Here is a 19,176-nt window from a genome sequence, read left to right as displayed (position 1 = left end):
ACTGGTTGAAGTGAGGCAATGTTGGTGTGACTCTCTCTCTCTCTCTCTCTCTCTCTCTCTCTCACTACAACTACATATATGGGAAAATTACTTTATTTAGGTGTATTGTGTGCTATGTGGTAGGTCCATATGCACATACTATATGATATCCCCTTCCCATTAACCGAAAGAGAACATGAAACATTCGAAAAAAGGCCAGTAAATCTATTTCTCGATATTTTCTCTTCAAAAAGGTACTACTTCGTAAAAAACAAAAACCGTTAGTGTTGAAATACCACCATATTTCTCCCGTTTCTGCTGCAGAATCATCAATACCTATACTAAGTAAGAACAGCGCCCCCCCCCCCCCCCCCCCCCCACTTCCTCCGTCCCGCGTAGGAGATTTCTTCTCAACCGTTCCGAGGTGCTAAGAATGGCAGATGGCGGAAGAGAAACGGAAGGCGGGAAAGAAGAAAAAAAAATTAAAAAAATAAAAAACTAAAAAAAACTAAATAAAACAAATCGAAAAGCCAAAGGACGATCGCAACACAATTGACACGAAAGCGCCCGAGTCGAATGATAGAACAATTTGTACAGATACTACTTACTAGTCAGTAGTTGGGGGACGAGGACAAACTAAGTACCCAAGCAGAAAGAGTCAAACAGTCAGTGATGCGCTGGCACTGCATACATGCATGATGGCTCCGGTTGGTTCCCTCCGTGCCCCCATGATTCGTCGCCCAACCACCCCTTACTGCTGGCCTTGAAGTTTAGGAGGGGGTTTTCTGGTCCATTTCTTGTTTCTGGGGTTGGGATGCATAAATCGCATCTTAATTTCTCTTTCCCCCTCTCCCCTCCGTCATAAAAGAGAGGTGAGGTACAAACTAGTGGTCTGCTAGTAACGGTGCCATATTCCCAGAAGGATCATTAGATAGTATGAATAGTGGGAATTCCTCCGACTGTTTGCAACTAGGAAGATACCATTTTAGTACAGCCGAAGCTACTCCGCAGTGACAGCAAAGAAAAAAAAAAGAATTAAAGGCACCCATCAACAGCAATCGGATCAATGCCCCAGCAACAACAAATAAACTAGGGCCAAACATCGCGGCTTCGTATTAATAATTCTTCCTAATGACTCCAGAACCCCACTGGCACGTGTTCAACCGCCACTGAATAACTCACCCGGACTAGCCCTAAAGAAGTCTAGTCCAGATGACATCCTCAGCTGAATCCGATGCTGACTTGAGGGAACCACCAGTCATGTTTGCACTCCAAGAGTAGTACATTCTGTAACAACTCATACTCCCTTACGCATGCTCCAGTCTGGAACTGCATGATCACCGACTGTGTCATCAACTCTGCAGCGATGGCTGAGAAAAAGGAACTATTCGATGCAGTCTGTTTTTAGCATCTTCTATTTTCATTCTTTTCTTTTCTTTTTTTTTAAACCCTTACTGTCCTTTCCCTACCTTCTTCTACAAGTCTGACCGAGTTATGGCGCAGGTATCACTAATGGGAAAAGAGAAAAGAAAAGAAAAGAAAAGAATAGAAAGAGAGAGAGAGAACAGTGGCCCGTGTAGTCAATAACCCAGCTCCGTATAGTATATCCATATACAAATCAACGTCTAGTTCCCATTGCACTGGCCCTCTAAAGCAATCGCCGTCATTACACATCAATCGCAAACAAACCAGTGGCTGCAATTCCGCTGGCGCTTGAGGATCTGAAGCACTCGCAACCAATAAATCTCCCTCGAGGGTAGTCTATTCCTTGCACGACCCAAGGTGAACCTGACGCCAGAACACCAGCCGTCCGTGGCATGCGTTGTCTTTCTTCGGAACATCGAACGCTTGCTGTTACGTCTCCTCCAATACCATGACTATTTGCAAACCCATTTCTTCTCAGCCTCTTTCTGTCCCACCCGCGTAGCCACGCTGTTCAACGTGTCTTTCAAGGCATCTTTAGAAACCTTCGGAAACCTGCAGTTGTCATTAGCGGCGAATGGAACTGAAGGAACCCTACTTTACTGACCTTTTCTTCAGAATCTCAATCAACCCTAGCTTCGACAGATCGCTTCCGTCCACAACTTGCTTGAATTCCGCCAGCAGTTCTGGGGGGAAGGGTCGCTTGGATTTCCCGGGCCCCAACAGTGGCAGTGCGCTGCCGTCCTGCGTTGACGCACTCCCTGAAGATGGGTTGCCCAAGAAAGAGTGAAGCGATGACCGTCCCGCACCACTGGTCTGAGCCGGCTCCGATGTCTTGGGCTTTTGCCAGTACATTGTGGAGAATGGGTCAATAGGCAATGACACTGCATCTGATATGGTCTCGACCCTGTATGCCTTGAACTCTGGATCCACACCCTGATCGTGCCATTGAATGCCGCTGCAGACGGGTTCTAGATCGCCAACGATAAGACGTCTCTTCCCGTCGACCAATTGGTCATCCTCATCATCCAAGAAGCCATCCATGTCATCCTCGCCGTCTTCGCTCATCTCTTCCTCCTCCTCCGAGTCGAGTTCCTCACCTTCTTCCGGTTCCTCCCATTCAGCTTCAGAGTCGTAGTCGTAGTTCGTGTCAGGTAAGCCGCGGTGGAAGGGGTTCCGCATCATCTTATAGGCCTTGGATTCGGGAAGGGGCTTAGAGTACGTTCCCTGATAGGGGGGTCGGACATCTTCACCAAACTTAAGAGATTTCATTCGAACCTTCTTCAAAAGACCCTGTTGTCGCTGTACAGCCTCCGACGTCCCTGATTGGTCGTTCAGGTTTTGCATCTCTAGAAGGATATCCTTGACAGAAGCGGGTAGTCTTCCCCGCCGTCGCTTGTATGGCATCATGTTGAAAATATCCGAAGGCCGAAATATAAGAGCTTCTTCCGAGCTATTAGGCGACTTCATGGACGCATCAAGCTTTTCTCTGATTAGTCGAAGGCCTTCTGAATCACGTTGAAACATATGCGGTGGAGCAACTTTCGTGTGGGACTGTAGGAAGAATTTAGGGAATGCTCGTTGATAATCGGACATAGTGCCAGCTTCATGAGAGGGTTCATTTGTGCAGCCATCGCCTCCAGACTTCTTGGGAGACGCAGTAAGCGCTGCGTTCGAGGGCTGCACAGGAGGTTTTGGTTTTGCGAAGAAGGCGTTCAGCTTGGGTTGAGCCTGCGAGTGAACAGTTAGACCAGCTATACATGAGGCATGAGTTGTCGTTGTAGGAAGCTTACTCTCTCCTTCTTCAATTTCTCCTCCTCCTTTTTTCGCTTCTCCTCTTCTTTGGCTGCCTCCTTTTTCCGTTTTTCTTCTTCCTTTGCAGCCCTCTCCTCTTCCTTCGCCTTCTTTTTCTCCTCCTTCCGCTTACGTTCTTCCTCCCGCTCTGCGTCCCGCTTTTTCTTCTCTTCTTCCTTCACTCTCTTCTCCTCTTCTTTCTTTGCCTTTTCTTCTAATCTTTGACGTTCCTTGGCCTCCTTCTCTTGCTGCTTAGCCTCCTTTTCCTGCTGCTTAGCTTCCTTCTCCTGTTGCTTAGCCTCCTTACTCGCAGGAGACAGCTTCCTCTTCTTAGCGGCAGGGGCACCCGCGCCCGCATCCGTAGACAAATGAGTTGATCCCGGACTAGGAACTGATCTTCCCAGCGTAGCCTCCTTTGTATTCTGTACCGGGGCCTCATCACCGGCCTTCGCGCCCCCACCTGCAATCAGTACGTGACTCATCTCCAAGACAGGAGACACACGTGTAGAACTTTGTATAGAGGGATCGGCATTCTCCTGGTTTTCTTTGTCGGTATACGTTGGAGATTTTTTGGTGTCTCTGTGGACAGCAGTCGCAGTCGATGGCGTCTGCATCGTCTGTGCATCGATATCTTGGACGGAACGTTTTCTGGAGGCGGTCGGAGATGCCGGATAGGGTGGTGTAGACGCCGTCGTTGATGATGGTTGTTGCGATTGTGATTGTGACTGGGGGAGGGGAGAAAGGGCGGCTGGGCTTGTGTCCATCGAGACCTCCATTTTCTGCCGTTTGCTTTCCTTCCTTCCTTCCTGATCTCTTTCTCTTTTCGGGTATGGACCCGGGGTAATCACTACTCAAGACAGGTTTAAAGATGAAGTTGAAGTGAACCGGAATCTAGAAATCAAGGGTGGAAACTACTCTCACACATCGAACAAATCGGGTTGGGTTGGTTCGGTTCGGTTCACCAGGAACAAGGAAAATGACAGAACAACCTCAATGACACAAATACCGTACAGTCTCACCCTCGTATTATAATGATAATAATAATAATAATAATAAGTCAATCGCGATAGTCGAATGGAAAAGCAATTCCGGGACAGGATACAGGATCCTCGGTCTGGTATGTCATCGGAGGGATTGGTTGTTGAGTCGGGAACGCGTTAATTGGATTGTCGGGCGCGACTGCTTCGCGTCAGGGGCACGTGTGGGGGATTATGTAAGATGGAGGATGATGCTTTCTACTTTATGATTTACTTCCTAGTTTGCTTTGAGGCTTGTTCATTGCTTCAACATTCGCATTCAGTTACTAGCTTCTAGTTCATTTAATAATGTAGCTCAACTTAGTCTTTTAAGGGTATAATGGATTTTGCAACTCTACACGCAAATTGGATCGATATACACCACTGATAGCACAGGTTGTAGAGTATGTACAGAAGATATTATTATTACTAGCTGCTCGTAAAACCATAAAGGACGCCCAAGGTGCCACTGATGCAAGTCCAGTAGCACGAAACCCAATGCTTTAGAAGCATAGGCGCCAAAACATGCAGTGAGGGGAATAAAACAGAACAAGAAGCGCAATGCATCAGGCCGCCTGCACGCAGCGCAAAAACCGAGGTACGGGTCCCGGGATCCAGACCGGGCTCGAGCACTACTCGACCAGAGCAATCCTGGTGGGAAGAAACACAGAAATGGAATGTAGAAACAGAGTGAAGAAAGAAAACAAGAAGGATGGCATAAGCTGCATGAAGTTGGACTGCTTGCTGGGCTTCAGCCGAGCTGGGTATTTTCGTGAGCATAGATCTGAGAGATAAATGCGATATATGACGATACAAGGTGCCACTAATCACTGAGGTCTGGATTCGCAACAAAGAGTCGGACATTGGTCATCGTGCTCGTTCGGTCGTCCACACTACCCCGCCGTCTTAGTTCGTCCGCCCTTCTCGCCTTTTCGGCCGCCGTGGTAGCTGCACTCGGGGCAGCCATCTCCCCTACGCTCCCAAAATTGTCCTCATCTGCAGCCTCGAAGCTGTAGGTGGTAGCGGCGTCATCGTTGACTTTCTTTTCCTCCGTGCTCTCCGCCGGCGGATGCTCCGTGACATTTGGCAAATCCGTCTTCTCACTTGGGGGAGTGCTGTTACTTCCCATAGTGCCCTGGGGTGTCCGCTGGTAGCCACTGGGATAACGATGGTTGCTTCCCAGAGAGCTGCGACCACTGCCAGTGCGACGATGAGGAAACCCATGATCACTGTGTGCATCCTCATCCGCATCACCCACTTCATTGGCACTGAGCCGTACGGGAACAGTAGCCGACACGAGGTTCGAGGGCGAGAAATCAGTACCTCCTTTGGAGTGTTTAATTTTACCGCTTCCAAGGGTACTTGCCCGTCCACCAGCGCCTGCGCCATGGACTTCGAGGTACGCTCTCTTCTTGTCGGCAAGCTTCTGGGCTCGGAGGCGCGGATCCTCCGGCTGTGCTCGATCACACCACACCGTGGCCTTCTGTCTCCGCATTAGAGCTACATAACCCAGCTGAGAGTTGGCGGAACGGGATGACGTGCTTCTGCGAATATCCGAAACGGCGGAGTGACCCGCGGCGTTGCCAGTCGAGCTTGTAGAGGTTGTGGCGCTCGACATTCTTCTCGAGGGAGGGTAACTAGGAGTAGAGGTCATGGTATGATGAGGCGAAGGGGTATTGGAGTACGGTTGTTGCTGAGCCATATAGGGCGACGCATTGGCCGAAGGCATCCGGCCCCGATTGTGAGCGAGAGATGGGTGAGAGAGCTGTTGCTTATGAGGTCCATCATAGGACTGGAATGGATAACCAGCATGCATCCCAGGAACCGGCTTCCGAGCAGGTGGTGGCTGATGGAGCGGCAATCGATAGTCGGTCATGGTGGGTTGTTGCAGTTGCACGCCTGCCATGTATCTTAAAGAGGCAGAGGGGCCTCGGAAGAAAGGGAGAGGCTATTTACGCCGTCCAAAGATGGCGGCAGAGATCGGGCAACACGACCCAGGGGGGACGGGGGGTTAAGACTCTGAGGGGATATAGGAAGCGTCGTACTCGCCGCGCCGTGTTAATTGAGGGGATAAGTAAGGCAAGCCGAGCCGCCCTGGGGTTAACGGATCAATGAACGGCCAGCGCTTCCGTCGTTGTACGATACTTGCAACAGGGACCGGCGCAGAAGGAAGCCGTGCAAGCGAATGATACCAGTGATTGGAAGGAAGGAAAAAGAAAAGCTCGTTGGAACGGCCAGGTAAAGGCTGTCAGATCTACTTTTCCGTAGTAATAGTGATTGCTGTGAGAAACGATTGCCTGGCACTTGGCGGGTACCCAATTTTACCAAGTCACACTTGCAGGGGACATTGATTGTATGGCGGAGGGGTCAATTTCGAGACAAAGCTGACGACAACAATTGTACACAAAGGAGCACCGATCCCACGTTGCCCGCTGGGGGGAGAAGGTCCGTTTATCAAGGCCGGAGAAAGAGGAGAAAGACAGGAAATAAATTACAGCGCATTCAGAACTTGGAAAAGCGATCGGTCGCTTCGGCTCTTTGCGACGGGGAGGAAGAAAAAGAAGAGGAGAGAACTTTAAGGTGGAAAAACCAAGTGTGACGGGTGGGCAGCAGTACCGAATACGAAAGTGTGCAATACGGAGATAAATTACGGACAATGAATAGTGCACTGGGGTAAAACTTTCTCGCACAGCCACGGCTCATCCACAACTTAGTAACCATCGGTGAGAAAGCTGAGACATAGGACCAGTCATGGGTGGCTGTTCCTCGCTCAAAGAACCGACCTTAGCCTTCAAGCTTCATCGCAATGACCGTATCGCGGATCCAACAGAGATCATCAGGAGATAGGGCCGGACTGCGCCACACTACCCGCACGTGGCGGGACGGCGCTGGTATTAGATCATACCAGGTGAAATTACGCTAGATACCGAACCGGTACATGGTACTCAGGACTCAATAAAGGGGAACAATAGTACAGGTACAGCGTACCGACTAGTACCCTTGGTCACCCGCTAGGAACAGTCGAAAATTTTTCCCCCAGAACCAAAGCACAAAACAGTGGAATGACGTAGAATACTCCACATTTGAAACATCCGGAAGGCTCGGGAAATGAAGCAGTCGAGATTGTAGACGTCTGAAGTCCGAACCGACGAGTGGTTACTAGGCAAGAATGCTTCATGAAATGGAAGGGGGAAAAGGGGACTCAGAATGGTCCAGGTACCTGGTACCACTACTGTATACCGGACATGGTATGTATCATCGTACCTGTCAGCTGGAGCCACCGTTTTAGTTTGCAAAGTTACTTTTCTTTATTTTTTATCTATTTGGATTTTTTACCCCCCTCAGTGCTTCCAAGTTCGAAGTTGGCTGTTATCTAGGAAAAGATACGGTGGTACCGTAGTAGTAGTATTGATTGTTACCTTGATTTAAGACGGATGCACGATTCCGGCCGGAAATAACCAATAATGACGTGACCATGACACGGGTATCGAATCAATCCCCGCGAACTTAACATGTGTTGTTACATACATTGGCACGGTAACATTTTCCTCCAACCAGCGGCTGACTTGTATGGGTCTTTCAGCTCGCCATGAATCGGACTGTCTCACTCTAGACACTATTTTAACTCCTCCTTTATTCCTTGGCCGTAATAATGTAGTAATGTAGAATCAGTTAACTAAGACAGGTTTTATACGTGATGAAATTGTTGGCACATAAAGTTGTGCTGGTTTCAGTCAAATGTCCTTTTTCTTTTTTGACATTTTAACTCTTTTCTCTCTTTTTACCCTTTTTGACCAACAGTAAATAGGTATAACTTTAATGCACTGCCCTATCAATTTGCCATTAAAAAGTCAATGACAGCATCACTGATCAAAAGCAGTAATTTTCGAGTCGGACGATGGGGTGGCCAATTACCGAATCGAGTGCGCGGGGCCTCAGCCCTACGGGCGCGTGAGTTCATCCGAACCGCGAACACAATCAATCAACCCATACTATCTGGTTCGTCTCGTATTATCATCGTCTCATCCTCACAGCTTCGCCTTCCCCTCCTCTCCGGTCTTTATCAATGCCCCATCGGATCTGACATCATATTCGCGTCCTTCTTTCCATCCTAACCAAGCCTCCAACGTCTCCTGTCCACCTTCCCCGGGGGTCAGGCCACCTCCCGTCCAGCCCCCATCGTCGGTCGCAATGGGCAGTGCTGGCGTATCAACGAGATGAACGGCAGGCCGTTGTTCAAAGCCCCCTTGCTCGAGCTCATCCTGCTCCAATACAGGTGTCGCGCAAGCATCCGTGCCGTCAAAAATAGATTCCCACTCCGCCCGCGTCTTCTCTTTGAATCGCTTCGCAAACGCCGCTCGGAGGACTGGCCAATTCTCCCTATCGTCCCGTGAGGGAAGTTCCTCCGAACCGAACCCGAGTCCCTTGAGGAGCGCAGCGTAAAATTGGGGTTCCAGCGCTCCAACGGCGAAATACTTGCCTTTATCCTTGGTCTCATACGTGTCATAAAACGGACTGCCGCCGTCTAACATGTTCTGCCCTCGGGGCCCGCTCCACAGCGGCGTTTGCCGATTCAGTCGCGGCATCGCCGCTAAGTACGCAGAGCCATCGACCATGTTAGCCTCTACGACTTGGCCGCGTCCTGTGCGTGTGCGCGACAGCAAAGCAAGCAATATGCCCATGAAACACATTGCGCCTCCGCCCGCGAAATCGCCAATAATATTACCCGGGGCATAAGGAGGTTCACCTGCTCGCCCCAGCATGGAGAGCACCCCCGACACCGCGATGTAATTAATATCGTGACCCGCCATGTCCTTGTATTTACCGTCTCGTCGGAATCCCGTCATGCGCGCCACGATCAAGCGAGGGTTATACTTCAGGAGGACCTCCGATGGGGAAAGACCCAAGCGTTCTAAGACGCCGGGGCGGTAAGGATCAATGAGGATATCGGCTTTGGCCAACACCGAAAGGAGGACGCTGTGCGATGCTGCGTTTCGTAGGTCCAAGGTGATCGAGGATTTACGACGCGTTAACTGATCGCTACTCACGGCATTTGGCCGATCGATGCGCAGCACGGACGCCCCGTAATCTGCAAGCAATAGTCCAGCAAATGGACCTGTAAATCCCAGTCAGTAAAACACGTAACCGTCTTAGCTATACCGGCATGTTACCGGCAGATATGAATTGCGGTCAAGACCAACCGGGAGCTAGGCCTGCAAGCTCGACCACGCGAATACCTGCGAGGGGTGTGGTGGACATTCTGTATGGATTGATCGAACAGTTACGTGGCCAACCCGTAGATCCGAAGTCGACAAACGGCACTTCATCCTAATAAAAAAAGAAAAACAAAACAAAAGATTGACCGCGATGTGACGAGTTAGCACATATTTGAATTATAGAGATGCTTGAGGCACACTCGGCAACCGAGGTCCGGCGGCCACGTGCGGGGAAACGAATGGTCAAGAGGAAAGTTTCTCTACAGTTTATCTTCCGGTGATCCTACGGTGTATATCTAGATGCTACTTACTGCCTAGGTATGAGTCTAACTGTTTGCATAGGCAGTGGATATCATGGGTAAATCCCGAATGTTCCCGAAGAGGAATAGTCCAATTCTTTGGGTAGAACCAGCTTCAAGTGGTAATAATAATAACAATCCAGTCCGATTGAAAGATCTCTTCCAAATCCAACCCTACAAGAACAGACCGAGGAAAATACTGGAGTTTCCAGAATTACCAATCGTCGTCACCGCGGCCCTCATCCTCTCCCCGCTCGTATGCATCGTGCATATCGTCCCCGAATCGTTCCACGGCTCCGACCTTTTCGCCGGTCCACTCTGCAGCATTTTCGGGGAAGTCCTCAACCTTATCGACGGCGTTATCCCAGCCTTGTTCGACTCGATCCTCGGCACGATCCCAGCCTGCTTCGGCTTCACCGACCTGATGCATGTATTAGTATACTCAAACATGCCCGATTCAATATGAACGCATAGGAGCAAAAATAAACATAAACAAAGCAAAAAGAAAAAGCAAAGACATACCTTCTCGCCGGTCCACTCCGCAGCATTTTCAGGGAAATCCTGAACATCCTGTTTCCACTCTTCCTTGTTCTCATCCCACTTTTCATCTGGTAGGCGTCAGTCCCGTTGCAAAGCAAACAAACATCAGAAAGAAAAATGGCGGTAAAGGGAGAGAAAAAAAAAAAAAAAAAAAAAGACATACGCGCTTCATGCAGACCATACGCTCCCAACGCTCCACCAGCAACACCTAAAACCGCAGCACCTGCAATTTTCGCCGCAGTGTGATCCTTCTTAGGCTCCTCCTGCTGCTGATAGAAATCTCCCTGGCGCGACTCGCCATAGCCATACGAGGGCTGCTGGCCATACGACTGTTCTCCCCCGTAAGGTGCACCGCCACCGTACGAAGGCTGCGGCTGTCCGTAGCCACCGCCCTGGCCTGGGTGGTTCCAGGTCCTCTCGCCGGTCTGCTCGTTCACGTAGAACCAGCGCTGTGACTCCCCATCCCACCGGGCGATCCATGGGGGGGGCACTTGAGGGCCTGAATGCTGTTGTTGTTGAGGATAGCCGCCGCCATATCCCTGGTCACCTCCACCGTAGCCGCCTTGGTTGCCATAGCCTTCTTGGCTGCCGCTGGACTTGTCCTTGTCGAGGAACTTTTCGGCAAGTTTGCTGACGAATTCCATTGTGATTTTTGTAGGAGCAAGATTTAGTGGTATAATGGAAAAGAAGAGGAGGGGTAAGAAAGGGGGAGGAAAGGAGATTGTAGATATATGCTCTCGAAATAGCTGAAACATAGGAGGGGTAATTAAGGGCAAAAAGGGATTGGATTAAGCACTGCCATCGGGGCTAAGTCTTTTAGATTGGGTCCCAGATCCTCAGCTTGGACCCTGACAGTTCAGCATTGTATGGTACGTACTAATGGATATTACGGGTGTACGGTAGCGATAGCTGAAGCTAAGCTAGATAGTGTTGGTACTGTACTCCGTACACTACCTATGTATAGTGAGCTGGAAGCCTCAAACATACACCCTGTTTCCATACCATCAGTGAACTTACGGCATGGTATCATCTGTTCAATAAGGATCAACCTATTATCCCCTTGGCCCTCGTACTAGTAAACAATGGTGACCCCACCGCTCCCACCGCCTTTGTTTATAATACAGCTTTGGTTCTGTCGGATCGTCCCGGCTTGGCCGGAAGCTTGTTGGTACGGACTGTACCAGGTTCACGTATTCATTCCGGTAAAGGGGACATTCGATTTCATCTTAGTGAGAGACTATTGAGTGAGCATAGTAGAAAGCCCAGATGATCAAAATACGTCTTCGATCTCGGTACATATATAATAGAAACATTACTTGGTCATTTGATCAACTCAATGAACGACATGAAAGTCGGAAATGTGACAAGAAATAGATTCAATAAGAGGGGTTATTAGAAGTGAACATCAGACAAGGAGAACGCGTTGACCATGGCTCCCTTGGCCCCGCGACCTAACATCGTCATTCATTTGGCTAAGCGTAGCCATGATCATAAAACCGGAAGGCTTCACATCAAAAGGATTACAGCCAAAACAAGAGCGAGGAGAGTAGCAGCTCCGTGGCCGAGTCTAACAGGCTGCGATGCAACACCCGTGAATATGGGCGACACATTATCCTGCGTCTCGCTAGGAGCCACGGGGACTCGTGATCCACTGGTCGAGGGTCTGACAGCCAAGGTTGAGGACGACGGATGTACACTGCCTGTTCCAGCAATCACAGAAGTCTTCGAAAGGCTCTGGCTGTGGCTGGTGACAGTATTTGTAACTACGGGGATAACGGAGCTCTCGCGTCCGGATGAGCTGCTAATTTGCCCAACAGCGATGGTGCTGATAGGGTTGACGGGGTTAGAGCCAGCTCCCGTGGCAGGCACAGTAAGTGTCAAAGTAGTTGGCGTCGATGCGCACTCCGTACAGACAGTGACTGTTGTGGTCCAGTCCTCAGCAGGTGGAACATTAGTGGTCTGCTGGGCTGGCACACTGACAGGTTCAGTAGTTGTGGTCACTGGTAGAGTAAGAGTCACCGTGGTTGGCGTTGGAGCACAGTGCGTACAGACAGTCACAGTTGAGGTCCATCCCTCAGGGGGAGTAGGGATAGCGGTCTGTGACCCCGGTCCAGAGGGGATGTTCGTGGCTGTAGCGGTTGCGGATACTGTTCCAGGGCAGTACGTCGTGGTATAAGTCGTGGTGATCGTTGTGAACCCCGTGGGACAGATATCAATGTACGAGGTGACGATAACAGTTGTGACAGTGAGAGGCTCCGAGGGAGTACCGGTAGGTATGACGGAAGGGGTCGCTATTCCGGAAGTAACCGTACTAGTAACTGTTCCGTCTCCGCTGTCCGGCTCCGCGCCCGTTGATGTGGTCGGGTTAGCTGCTTGGGCCGACGAGGAGGCAGTAGCACTATGAGAAGTGTGCGACAGGATAGGGCTGGATTGACCTGTTTGGTTTGGATTGGTAGTGGAGGTGCTCGACGAGTCTGAAGTAGAAGCAGTAGATGGTGCAGGCACAGTGGAGGATGCCGGGGTACCAGTTGGGTTGGATGTTGTCGACACACGCGGCTTAGTAGACGAGTGGTTTTCGGATGCTGTTGCTGAGCTTGACAGATTTGGCGCCCCAGAAGTGGCTGGCGGGGTGGAAGGAGTTAAAGTGCCCGGCGATGTAAGCTCCCCAGAAGAGATGGTGTTCCCAGAAGATCCGGAAGGTATTGGCGAAATTGTCTCTGTCAGAATGGCCGAGGCAGATGGTGTCCCTGAGGCAACTGCTGAGCTCGATCTTGTCAGCATCCCGGATGTGAGCGAAGACATAGAGCTGATAAGAGAGCTCGAGTGACCGACAGTGACAGATGCTGATTGTGTCCTAGATGTAGCCGGGGTAGACGACCGACCAGGAACACTGGGCATTGAGGTGGTTGCCGATCTGGCTGGGGTACTTGATTGAGCAGTTGCGCTTGATGATGGTGGGGGTCTTGACTGAATAGGGGTGCTTGAATGAACTAGCGGGCTAGACTGAGCAGGTGTGCTCGTTGCGGTAGCGGTGCTTGAGTGAGCCAGAGCACTGGACTGGACAGTACTTCTTGATATAATAGGAATACTTGAGTGAGTTGATACACTAGAGTGAACGGGAGTGCTAGACCGGACAGGGCTGCTGGACACAATAGGGGTGCTCGAGTGATCTGGAGTACTGGACTGGACAGCACTGCTTGGCACAATAGGAGTGCTTGAATGAACTGGAGTACTAGACTGGACAGGCATGCTGGACCGAGCAGGGCTACTGGATCCAATAAGGGTTCTCGACTGGACAGGAGTGCTGGACTTAATGGGAGTGCTTGATGCGATAAGAGAGCTTGAATGGCCAGGTGTGCTAGATGTCAACGGGGTTGAAGAAGAGGCTAGCGAGCTGGACTGAGCAGGGGTGCTTGACGGCGTTGGTGTTCCAGGAATGACTGGAGTACTCGACAAAATGGGAGTGCTTGATGCGATGGTGGAGCTGGACGGTGAGGTTGTCGGAGCGGGAGGCGTAGGATCCAATTCAGTCAGGATTCTCTTCATGTTGCCTGCGTAGCTAGTCCCGTTGATCTGGTTTCGGTCAGACTGGGTCGCCTCCCAAACCATGATACCTCCGAATGTATCAGGATACAGCTTCATGTATTTTTTGACCAAAGGCTTGACCTCATCAGGAGTCAAGTAGTACCCGTCAAGCGCCGCAGCTTCACTGCCAGGCAGGCCGACGAAGAGCTTTGCAGCTGGGTTACCGCCGAATTTGATAATGTCGACCCAAGCGTCAAAGTTGAAACCCTCCCCAGCAACGAAGTTACGAGCGGAGCAATCATCATTATTGTAAAACTGCACCCAGACAAAGTCAAATGCGGATGTTGCGATTGCGAGGCTCAGTTGCTTATCGGGTATATGGCATTGAGGGGACCCGGATAGGTAAAACTTTTGATCAGGTATTTCGGCAAAAAGCTCACGAAAGCGGGTGACCATAGCTCCGTACCCTAGGATCAGTTAGCCCCTGGAACTGTTTCGAAAGGGCCTTAGAGGCACAAGGGTTAGAACATACCAAAACCACCGTTGTGCTCTATGTCGAAGTCAAATCCGTCGACGGATACGTTGCCGAACGGACGGGGACCGCCCCATGCCACCCAAGTATCATCCACGGGGCCGAAGGATGCCCAGAGAAATTCGGCAAATCCGATAGCACTTTCTGTCGAGAGGAGTTCCTGATTGTCGGGGGTAGAACCCCCTATAGACAATAGAACCTTTTTGCCGGCTGCCTGGCAGATGGGAATATCTTCCATGATCTGATGGCAGCCCGAGAGCAAGTCGGTCTTGACTCCACCAACGTCATAGGTCAGTCCATCACATTGGTTGCCAAAGTTACTGCCAGGCCAATTGGCAGGGCTCTGATCAGGAAATCCATTGACAAATCCAATGTTGATGATATCTAGTGCGGTCTCTTGACAGAAATGGCTGAGGCGGGGCTGGTTATACCCTTGACCCTATAAACAGTCAGTAAATGTTAAGCAGCAGAAATTGTCTGGTTCGGTTTTAATACATAGTAGACTGCAACATTGGACTTCGACTGGGCGTTGAAAGCATGCACCAAAGGAAAGACGGCTGAGACTGCCGCCGCAACGGCGACACTCTTGCTAAAGACCATTTCTCAAAGGAGTGACTACCGGTCAGACTAATAGCCAATGGAGGCTGTCAAACGAGCGTGTAATAGAACAACGAAGGGACGCAGACAAACGTCTGCTGGGAGGGTTACCGCGAGCAAAGCCACAGAACTGTTTGTAGAGGATTCATGGATGAGGGAAGAAGACTATATACGTGAATATTCAGGGGAGCCGGCAAGCAGCCAATCTCCCAACGTCTAGCCACCATTTGCATGGTGGTGCTAGAACGGAGAGTCCAAGGATGAGTACTCGGCAAATCAGAACTGTACATGTCTCCAGGCCTTAGCGGATTCGATAGGTGGATGGCAGCATTTCCCATTCCAGTAAAAGAATGTGCTAGTGAGGAGCTCGATATTAGAGCGCTAACTTCTTCGAACCATGGGAAGCCCTGAGTGGCTCCAGAGAGAGGAGTAAGATGCACACCGGAAATTGCGGTTGAATAGTGAACCCACGGTGATTTGGGAGGATGGTCATAGTTCCGCCGGAGAGCCGCATTAACAGGGACTAAATCTTCTAGGGCCGGTCAGTCATTGGGTCTACTTTAGGCAGTCGAGGGGCCAAACCAGGCATACAACGAAGTGGAAATGATATCTTTCCTTGAAAGGATCTAGAGCTGCGGAAATAAGGAGCATTTGTACTAATGGTAACATGATATGAATTGAAAGAGATCAGCGACACATGCACCCTGTGGCCACGTAGTTGGGTGTATTCGAGTAGTAATAGTAGTTCGTATAATGCTAGTGGCAAGACAGACGTTGAGCTGGAGTGGCAGGGAAGTTCGGCCCGGTACTAATTCGACCAGGACGGTGACTACACTGCAGTAGGCGAAGCTAGGTACCTAGACTAACTACTCTAGTAGGTATAGAGCCTGAGGCCGGGTTCCGTGGGTCATACTGAAACTAGTCTAGCGTCCAGTAGTTGGCCCTCACCTGATCGGGACTAGCTCACCATCAAGGGACTCTTCCCACTCCTCAGGCACACCAATCAACGTGATCAGATTCTTGCCCTGGGCTGATGTCAGGTGGACATCAAGCATGCCAATCCAGATAAATCCCCTATTGGTGCCGTGGGGGGAGAAGAAAAACTTAATGTCGGGGCTAACTTCCTGAGGGGTCATTGATTGCGGTCCTTGTCCGGAACCAACGACCGGATCATCGAGATCGACAGAATCTACACTGTTTATCTGCCGAATGTACCTGACACAGCTTGACAATAACTAAATATGGCTGCCACAGTGTCACAAAGACAGCCACAGCGGGATTTACATAAAGAAAAAAAATAAATCAACGTAGCTAGGAATACTGATAACAGGTTATTTTGAAGGTGGGAAAGGTTACATCCGCTATCCGGTTTCTTTGCCTCACGCTATCAACTAGGAGCAAAAAGAGGCGCTCATTGACTTCCTTAGTCCGACTCGAATGACCGTAATTTCCACTCCATTGGTACAGGGGTCCATTGGGAACGAATATGTGGGCTCACTAGCAAGTAGAGGAGATTGGGGAGGGGATGAATGAGCCCACCGTTCGTATTTGAAAAACAAAATAATGAGCCCACAAAGTAGACACTTGTTGGATACTTTTCCACTCCAAAAGCTAATACGTAGAAATTAGTCTTATCTGGCTATGGGTTCCATAATCCATTGTTCTCGGTCGAAGAGCCTCATCGTTCTTCTTAATGCAACAATGCTTTCATAGCACCTTGCCAATTTGGGCAATGGTAATCTAACCCGACTCGGTGGATCACAACCTGATCCATGATATAATAGGATTCGTTCAGTAAAACGGATTAATTAGACTGTACTTGGTAAGATGTAACCTTTTGAAATGTCATATAAATCGTAAAAATATTTTGTCTAACTTACCTTCTGTAATCAACGATCGAAAGATATATTTTTGAGAATATGCATTACATGAAATTTTATTCATGAGTTACCATTCGCATTTTGATGAGGCCTCCCAAGGGCCGCATTTATCATAGGTTACCCATTTCCTCCCTAATTCTTTATTCGGGCATTATAGCATGGAACCTAGGGTAGGGTATCCAGCGGAGCCTTATCTTGCAGGGAAAGCGTAGTCGATTTGATAAAAAGCAGTTCGCTCAGCCTTTGCACTTTGATTGCCTCGCGTGTTCTGATTTTCATTGTTTCACTACAATATACCTGCAAGGGCTCTCGTCCTTCATTACTCTATTTCTTTGATTACTCTATTCAATATTTATCTTATAAATCGAGATTCTTCTTGGATTAACCGAACCCTGATGCATCAGATCGTATAGTTAGCAGATACCATGGGTCAGTTTGATTCTCCAAACCTCCCTCCCCTTCATTTTCTTCTCTCTCTCTCTCTCTTCTATTTTCCCTTTTGTGAGATAGAATAGCCTGATCAAGGGAAGATTCTAGCAATATGCCCCTGTTTACCCTGTTACTTCTGAAGTATAAAAACCAAACCCCAACCTACGTCAATTATATAGAGAATTCGGAAGACGCAGTCTGAACGCTCTGGGGGTCAACTAAACAGTCAGGATCCGAACAGGGGAACAGAAAATCTCATGAAGTCGCGGGGGCGTCAGCCGGTATTTCATTCGAACTAGGAGGCTTTCTAAAAAATATAGATGGACCTGAAGCCAATGAGACATTCGAGCTCCTTTGCAACGTCGAAAGCTAGATTGGGATCGTCTGCCAATGCTGGGCAATCAAACTAATACATAGTCTTTTAATATTACGCGTGGAGCTTAGGGCTCGATGTCACGAGCTCTGCTCATCGGATTAGTGTCTATATTATTAATAGGAGCTGACCTACAGCGTATGAGAGTAGGAGTAGTACTCGAAAGAGGATGATGTCAAGAATGTTGAAGATCCGTTCTTCTTTATTTGGGAGTAATAACTGGCGTTTCTCGTTTCATTTTAAATCTTTTGTTCTCCTTCTTCTGGTGAGTGAGCTTGACGGGGCCTTGATATGCTGAAATGACAATAGCTCCAATAACATCAAAGTAATGTACTTCCTTCTCCTAGAATTGCAGAGTAAGTATCTTGTTGATACTAGTTCCATAAATTGCGAATACAGTGACCATGTGTACAGTTACTCTAATATATGTAACTAAGACCAGAAAACCTCTTTCAGCAGGTCACACATCAACATAATCGACCTCTTCCCTTCTTTCAGCACCTTATCCATCGCCAAGAATGGATGCGGCATGCCCTTCATCACCTGTAAATCCACCTCGACCCCAGCTTTCTTCAGTCTCTCCGCATACTGCTCTCCCTCCACTCGGAGCACATCCAATTCGCCAACCATGACCAATGCCCGGGGCAGCTTCGACCAATCGCCCTCGTAGAACAACGGGCTTGCTTCGGGATTAGTGCGATCCCCATGGTTGGGCAGATAGTGATCGCGGTACCAGATCATTTTGGCAGCTGGAAGGGCCGGTGCGTGCTCGTAAAGCCTGTAGGATTCATTGTTCTGGACCGTTGCTGTATTATCTGTCACTGGGACAGAGAGGAGCTGGGCAAGGAAGTGGACGGGTGGTGAAAGTGTTAAGGCTTTGTGGGTGATGATTGAGGCTAGATTTCCGCCCGCTGAGGAGCCACCGGTCGCCATTTTAGATGTATTAATAGAGAGTCGTGAGGGTCCGTCAGAAATCAGCCAGAGAAGAGATTCCCAACAGTCATGGACGGCTGCGGGAAAGGGATTCTCTGGGGCAAGCCTACTTGCATTGTTAGCATGAGTAATCTAGGTAGCGCGAGATGTGTTAGGCAAGTTCGGTGTTTGTATACCTGTAATCAACTGTGACTACGACGCAGTTCCCTCTCACGCACAAATTTGTGCAAACCGGATTCTCCGTGTTTATATTCCCCAGGACCCATCCACCCCCGTGGAAATACAGCATCACCGGCCACCCTCCGTCTGGTGTCTCCCCAGCTGGGGTGAATGCACGCAACAGGATCTCTGGACCTTCTGTCGCGCGTCGCTTGATCGTGATATCCTCTGTCTTTCCTACCTCGAGGAGCGGACCCCCGCCAGGGATCAGAACCCCGCTTGTTCGGGAGGCTTCGACGGGTTGAAGATGGACTTGCTGCTGGTTGATGACATACTCGTTATAGAAGGAAATGTATTCGGGATCCAAGAGGTCCTTAACGGAAGGATGGAGAGGGTAGGGAGGCTGAAGCGTCGAGATCGACATATTGTGTAGCTTGGTATTGTGCCACTGGGGTGCAACTTCAGAGGGAACGGATCTCTGA

At 49.5% G+C, this 19,176-nt stretch overlaps 6 protein-coding genes across 6 annotated transcripts; all 6 read right to left on the bottom strand.

Moving 5' to 3' along the window:
* Nucleotides 1–1,856: 1,856 nt before the first annotated feature.
* Nucleotides 1,857–3,971, bottom strand: AO090102000582 (putative chromatin assembly factor 1 subunit A; the record flags this gene model as incomplete). The annotated part of the gene is made up of 3 exons (XM_023236758.1): nucleotides 1,857–1,956; nucleotides 2,009–3,132; nucleotides 3,195–3,971. The coding sequence occupies 3 exons, from the start codon at nucleotides 3,969–3,971 to the stop codon at nucleotides 1,857–1,859; spliced, it is 2,001 nt and encodes a 666-aa protein (XP_023091876.1).
* A 1,063-nt stretch (nucleotides 3,972–5,034) lies between these two features.
* Nucleotides 5,035–5,865, bottom strand: AO090102000583 (uncharacterized protein; the record flags this gene model as incomplete). The annotated part of the gene is made up of 1 exon (XM_001822682.3): nucleotides 5,035–5,865. The coding sequence occupies one exon, from the start codon at nucleotides 5,863–5,865 to the stop codon at nucleotides 5,035–5,037; it is 831 nt and encodes a 276-aa protein (XP_001822734.3).
* Nucleotides 5,866–8,239: 2,374 nt separating this feature from the next.
* Nucleotides 8,240–9,470, bottom strand: AO090102000584 (CaiB/BaiF CoA transferase family protein; the record flags this gene model as incomplete). Its single annotated transcript, XM_001822683.3, has 2 exons — nucleotides 8,240–9,327; nucleotides 9,413–9,470. 2 exons carry the CDS (start codon nucleotides 9,468–9,470, stop codon nucleotides 8,240–8,242), a joined length of 1,146 nt encoding a protein of 381 aa, XP_001822735.1.
* A 470-nt stretch (nucleotides 9,471–9,940) lies between these two features.
* Nucleotides 9,941–10,910, bottom strand: AO090102000585 (WW domain-containing protein; the record flags this gene model as incomplete). The annotated part of the gene is made up of 3 exons (XM_001822684.3): nucleotides 9,941–10,147; nucleotides 10,249–10,334; nucleotides 10,430–10,910. The coding sequence occupies 3 exons, from the start codon at nucleotides 10,908–10,910 to the stop codon at nucleotides 9,941–9,943; spliced, it is 774 nt and encodes a 257-aa protein (XP_001822736.1).
* An 862-nt stretch (nucleotides 10,911–11,772) lies between these two features.
* chiA1 (class III chitinase ChiA1) lies at nucleotides 11,773–14,923 on the bottom strand (the record flags this gene model as incomplete). Its single annotated transcript, XM_023236757.1, has 4 exons — nucleotides 11,773–12,854; nucleotides 13,356–14,258; nucleotides 14,324–14,762; nucleotides 14,819–14,923. The coding sequence occupies 4 exons, from the start codon at nucleotides 14,921–14,923 to the stop codon at nucleotides 11,773–11,775; spliced, it is 2,529 nt and encodes an 842-aa protein (XP_023091877.1).
* A 3,111-nt stretch (nucleotides 14,924–18,034) lies between these two features.
* AO090102000588 (alpha/beta hydrolase) lies at nucleotides 18,035–19,118 on the bottom strand (the record flags this gene model as incomplete). The annotated part of the gene is made up of 2 exons (XM_001822686.3): nucleotides 18,035–18,641; nucleotides 18,712–19,118. 2 exons carry the CDS (start codon nucleotides 19,116–19,118, stop codon nucleotides 18,035–18,037), a joined length of 1,014 nt encoding a protein of 337 aa, XP_001822738.1.
* Between the last annotated feature and the right edge of the window lie 58 nt (nucleotides 19,119–19,176).

This window comes from Aspergillus oryzae, chromosome 4, assembly GCF_000184455.2.
Source record: "Aspergillus oryzae RIB40 DNA, chromosome 4".
Lineage (NCBI taxonomy): Eukaryota > Fungi > Ascomycota > Eurotiomycetes > Eurotiales > Aspergillaceae > Aspergillus > Aspergillus oryzae.
Note: the sequence above shows the minus strand (reverse complement) of the source record. Positions and strands in the feature narration are given on the sequence as shown.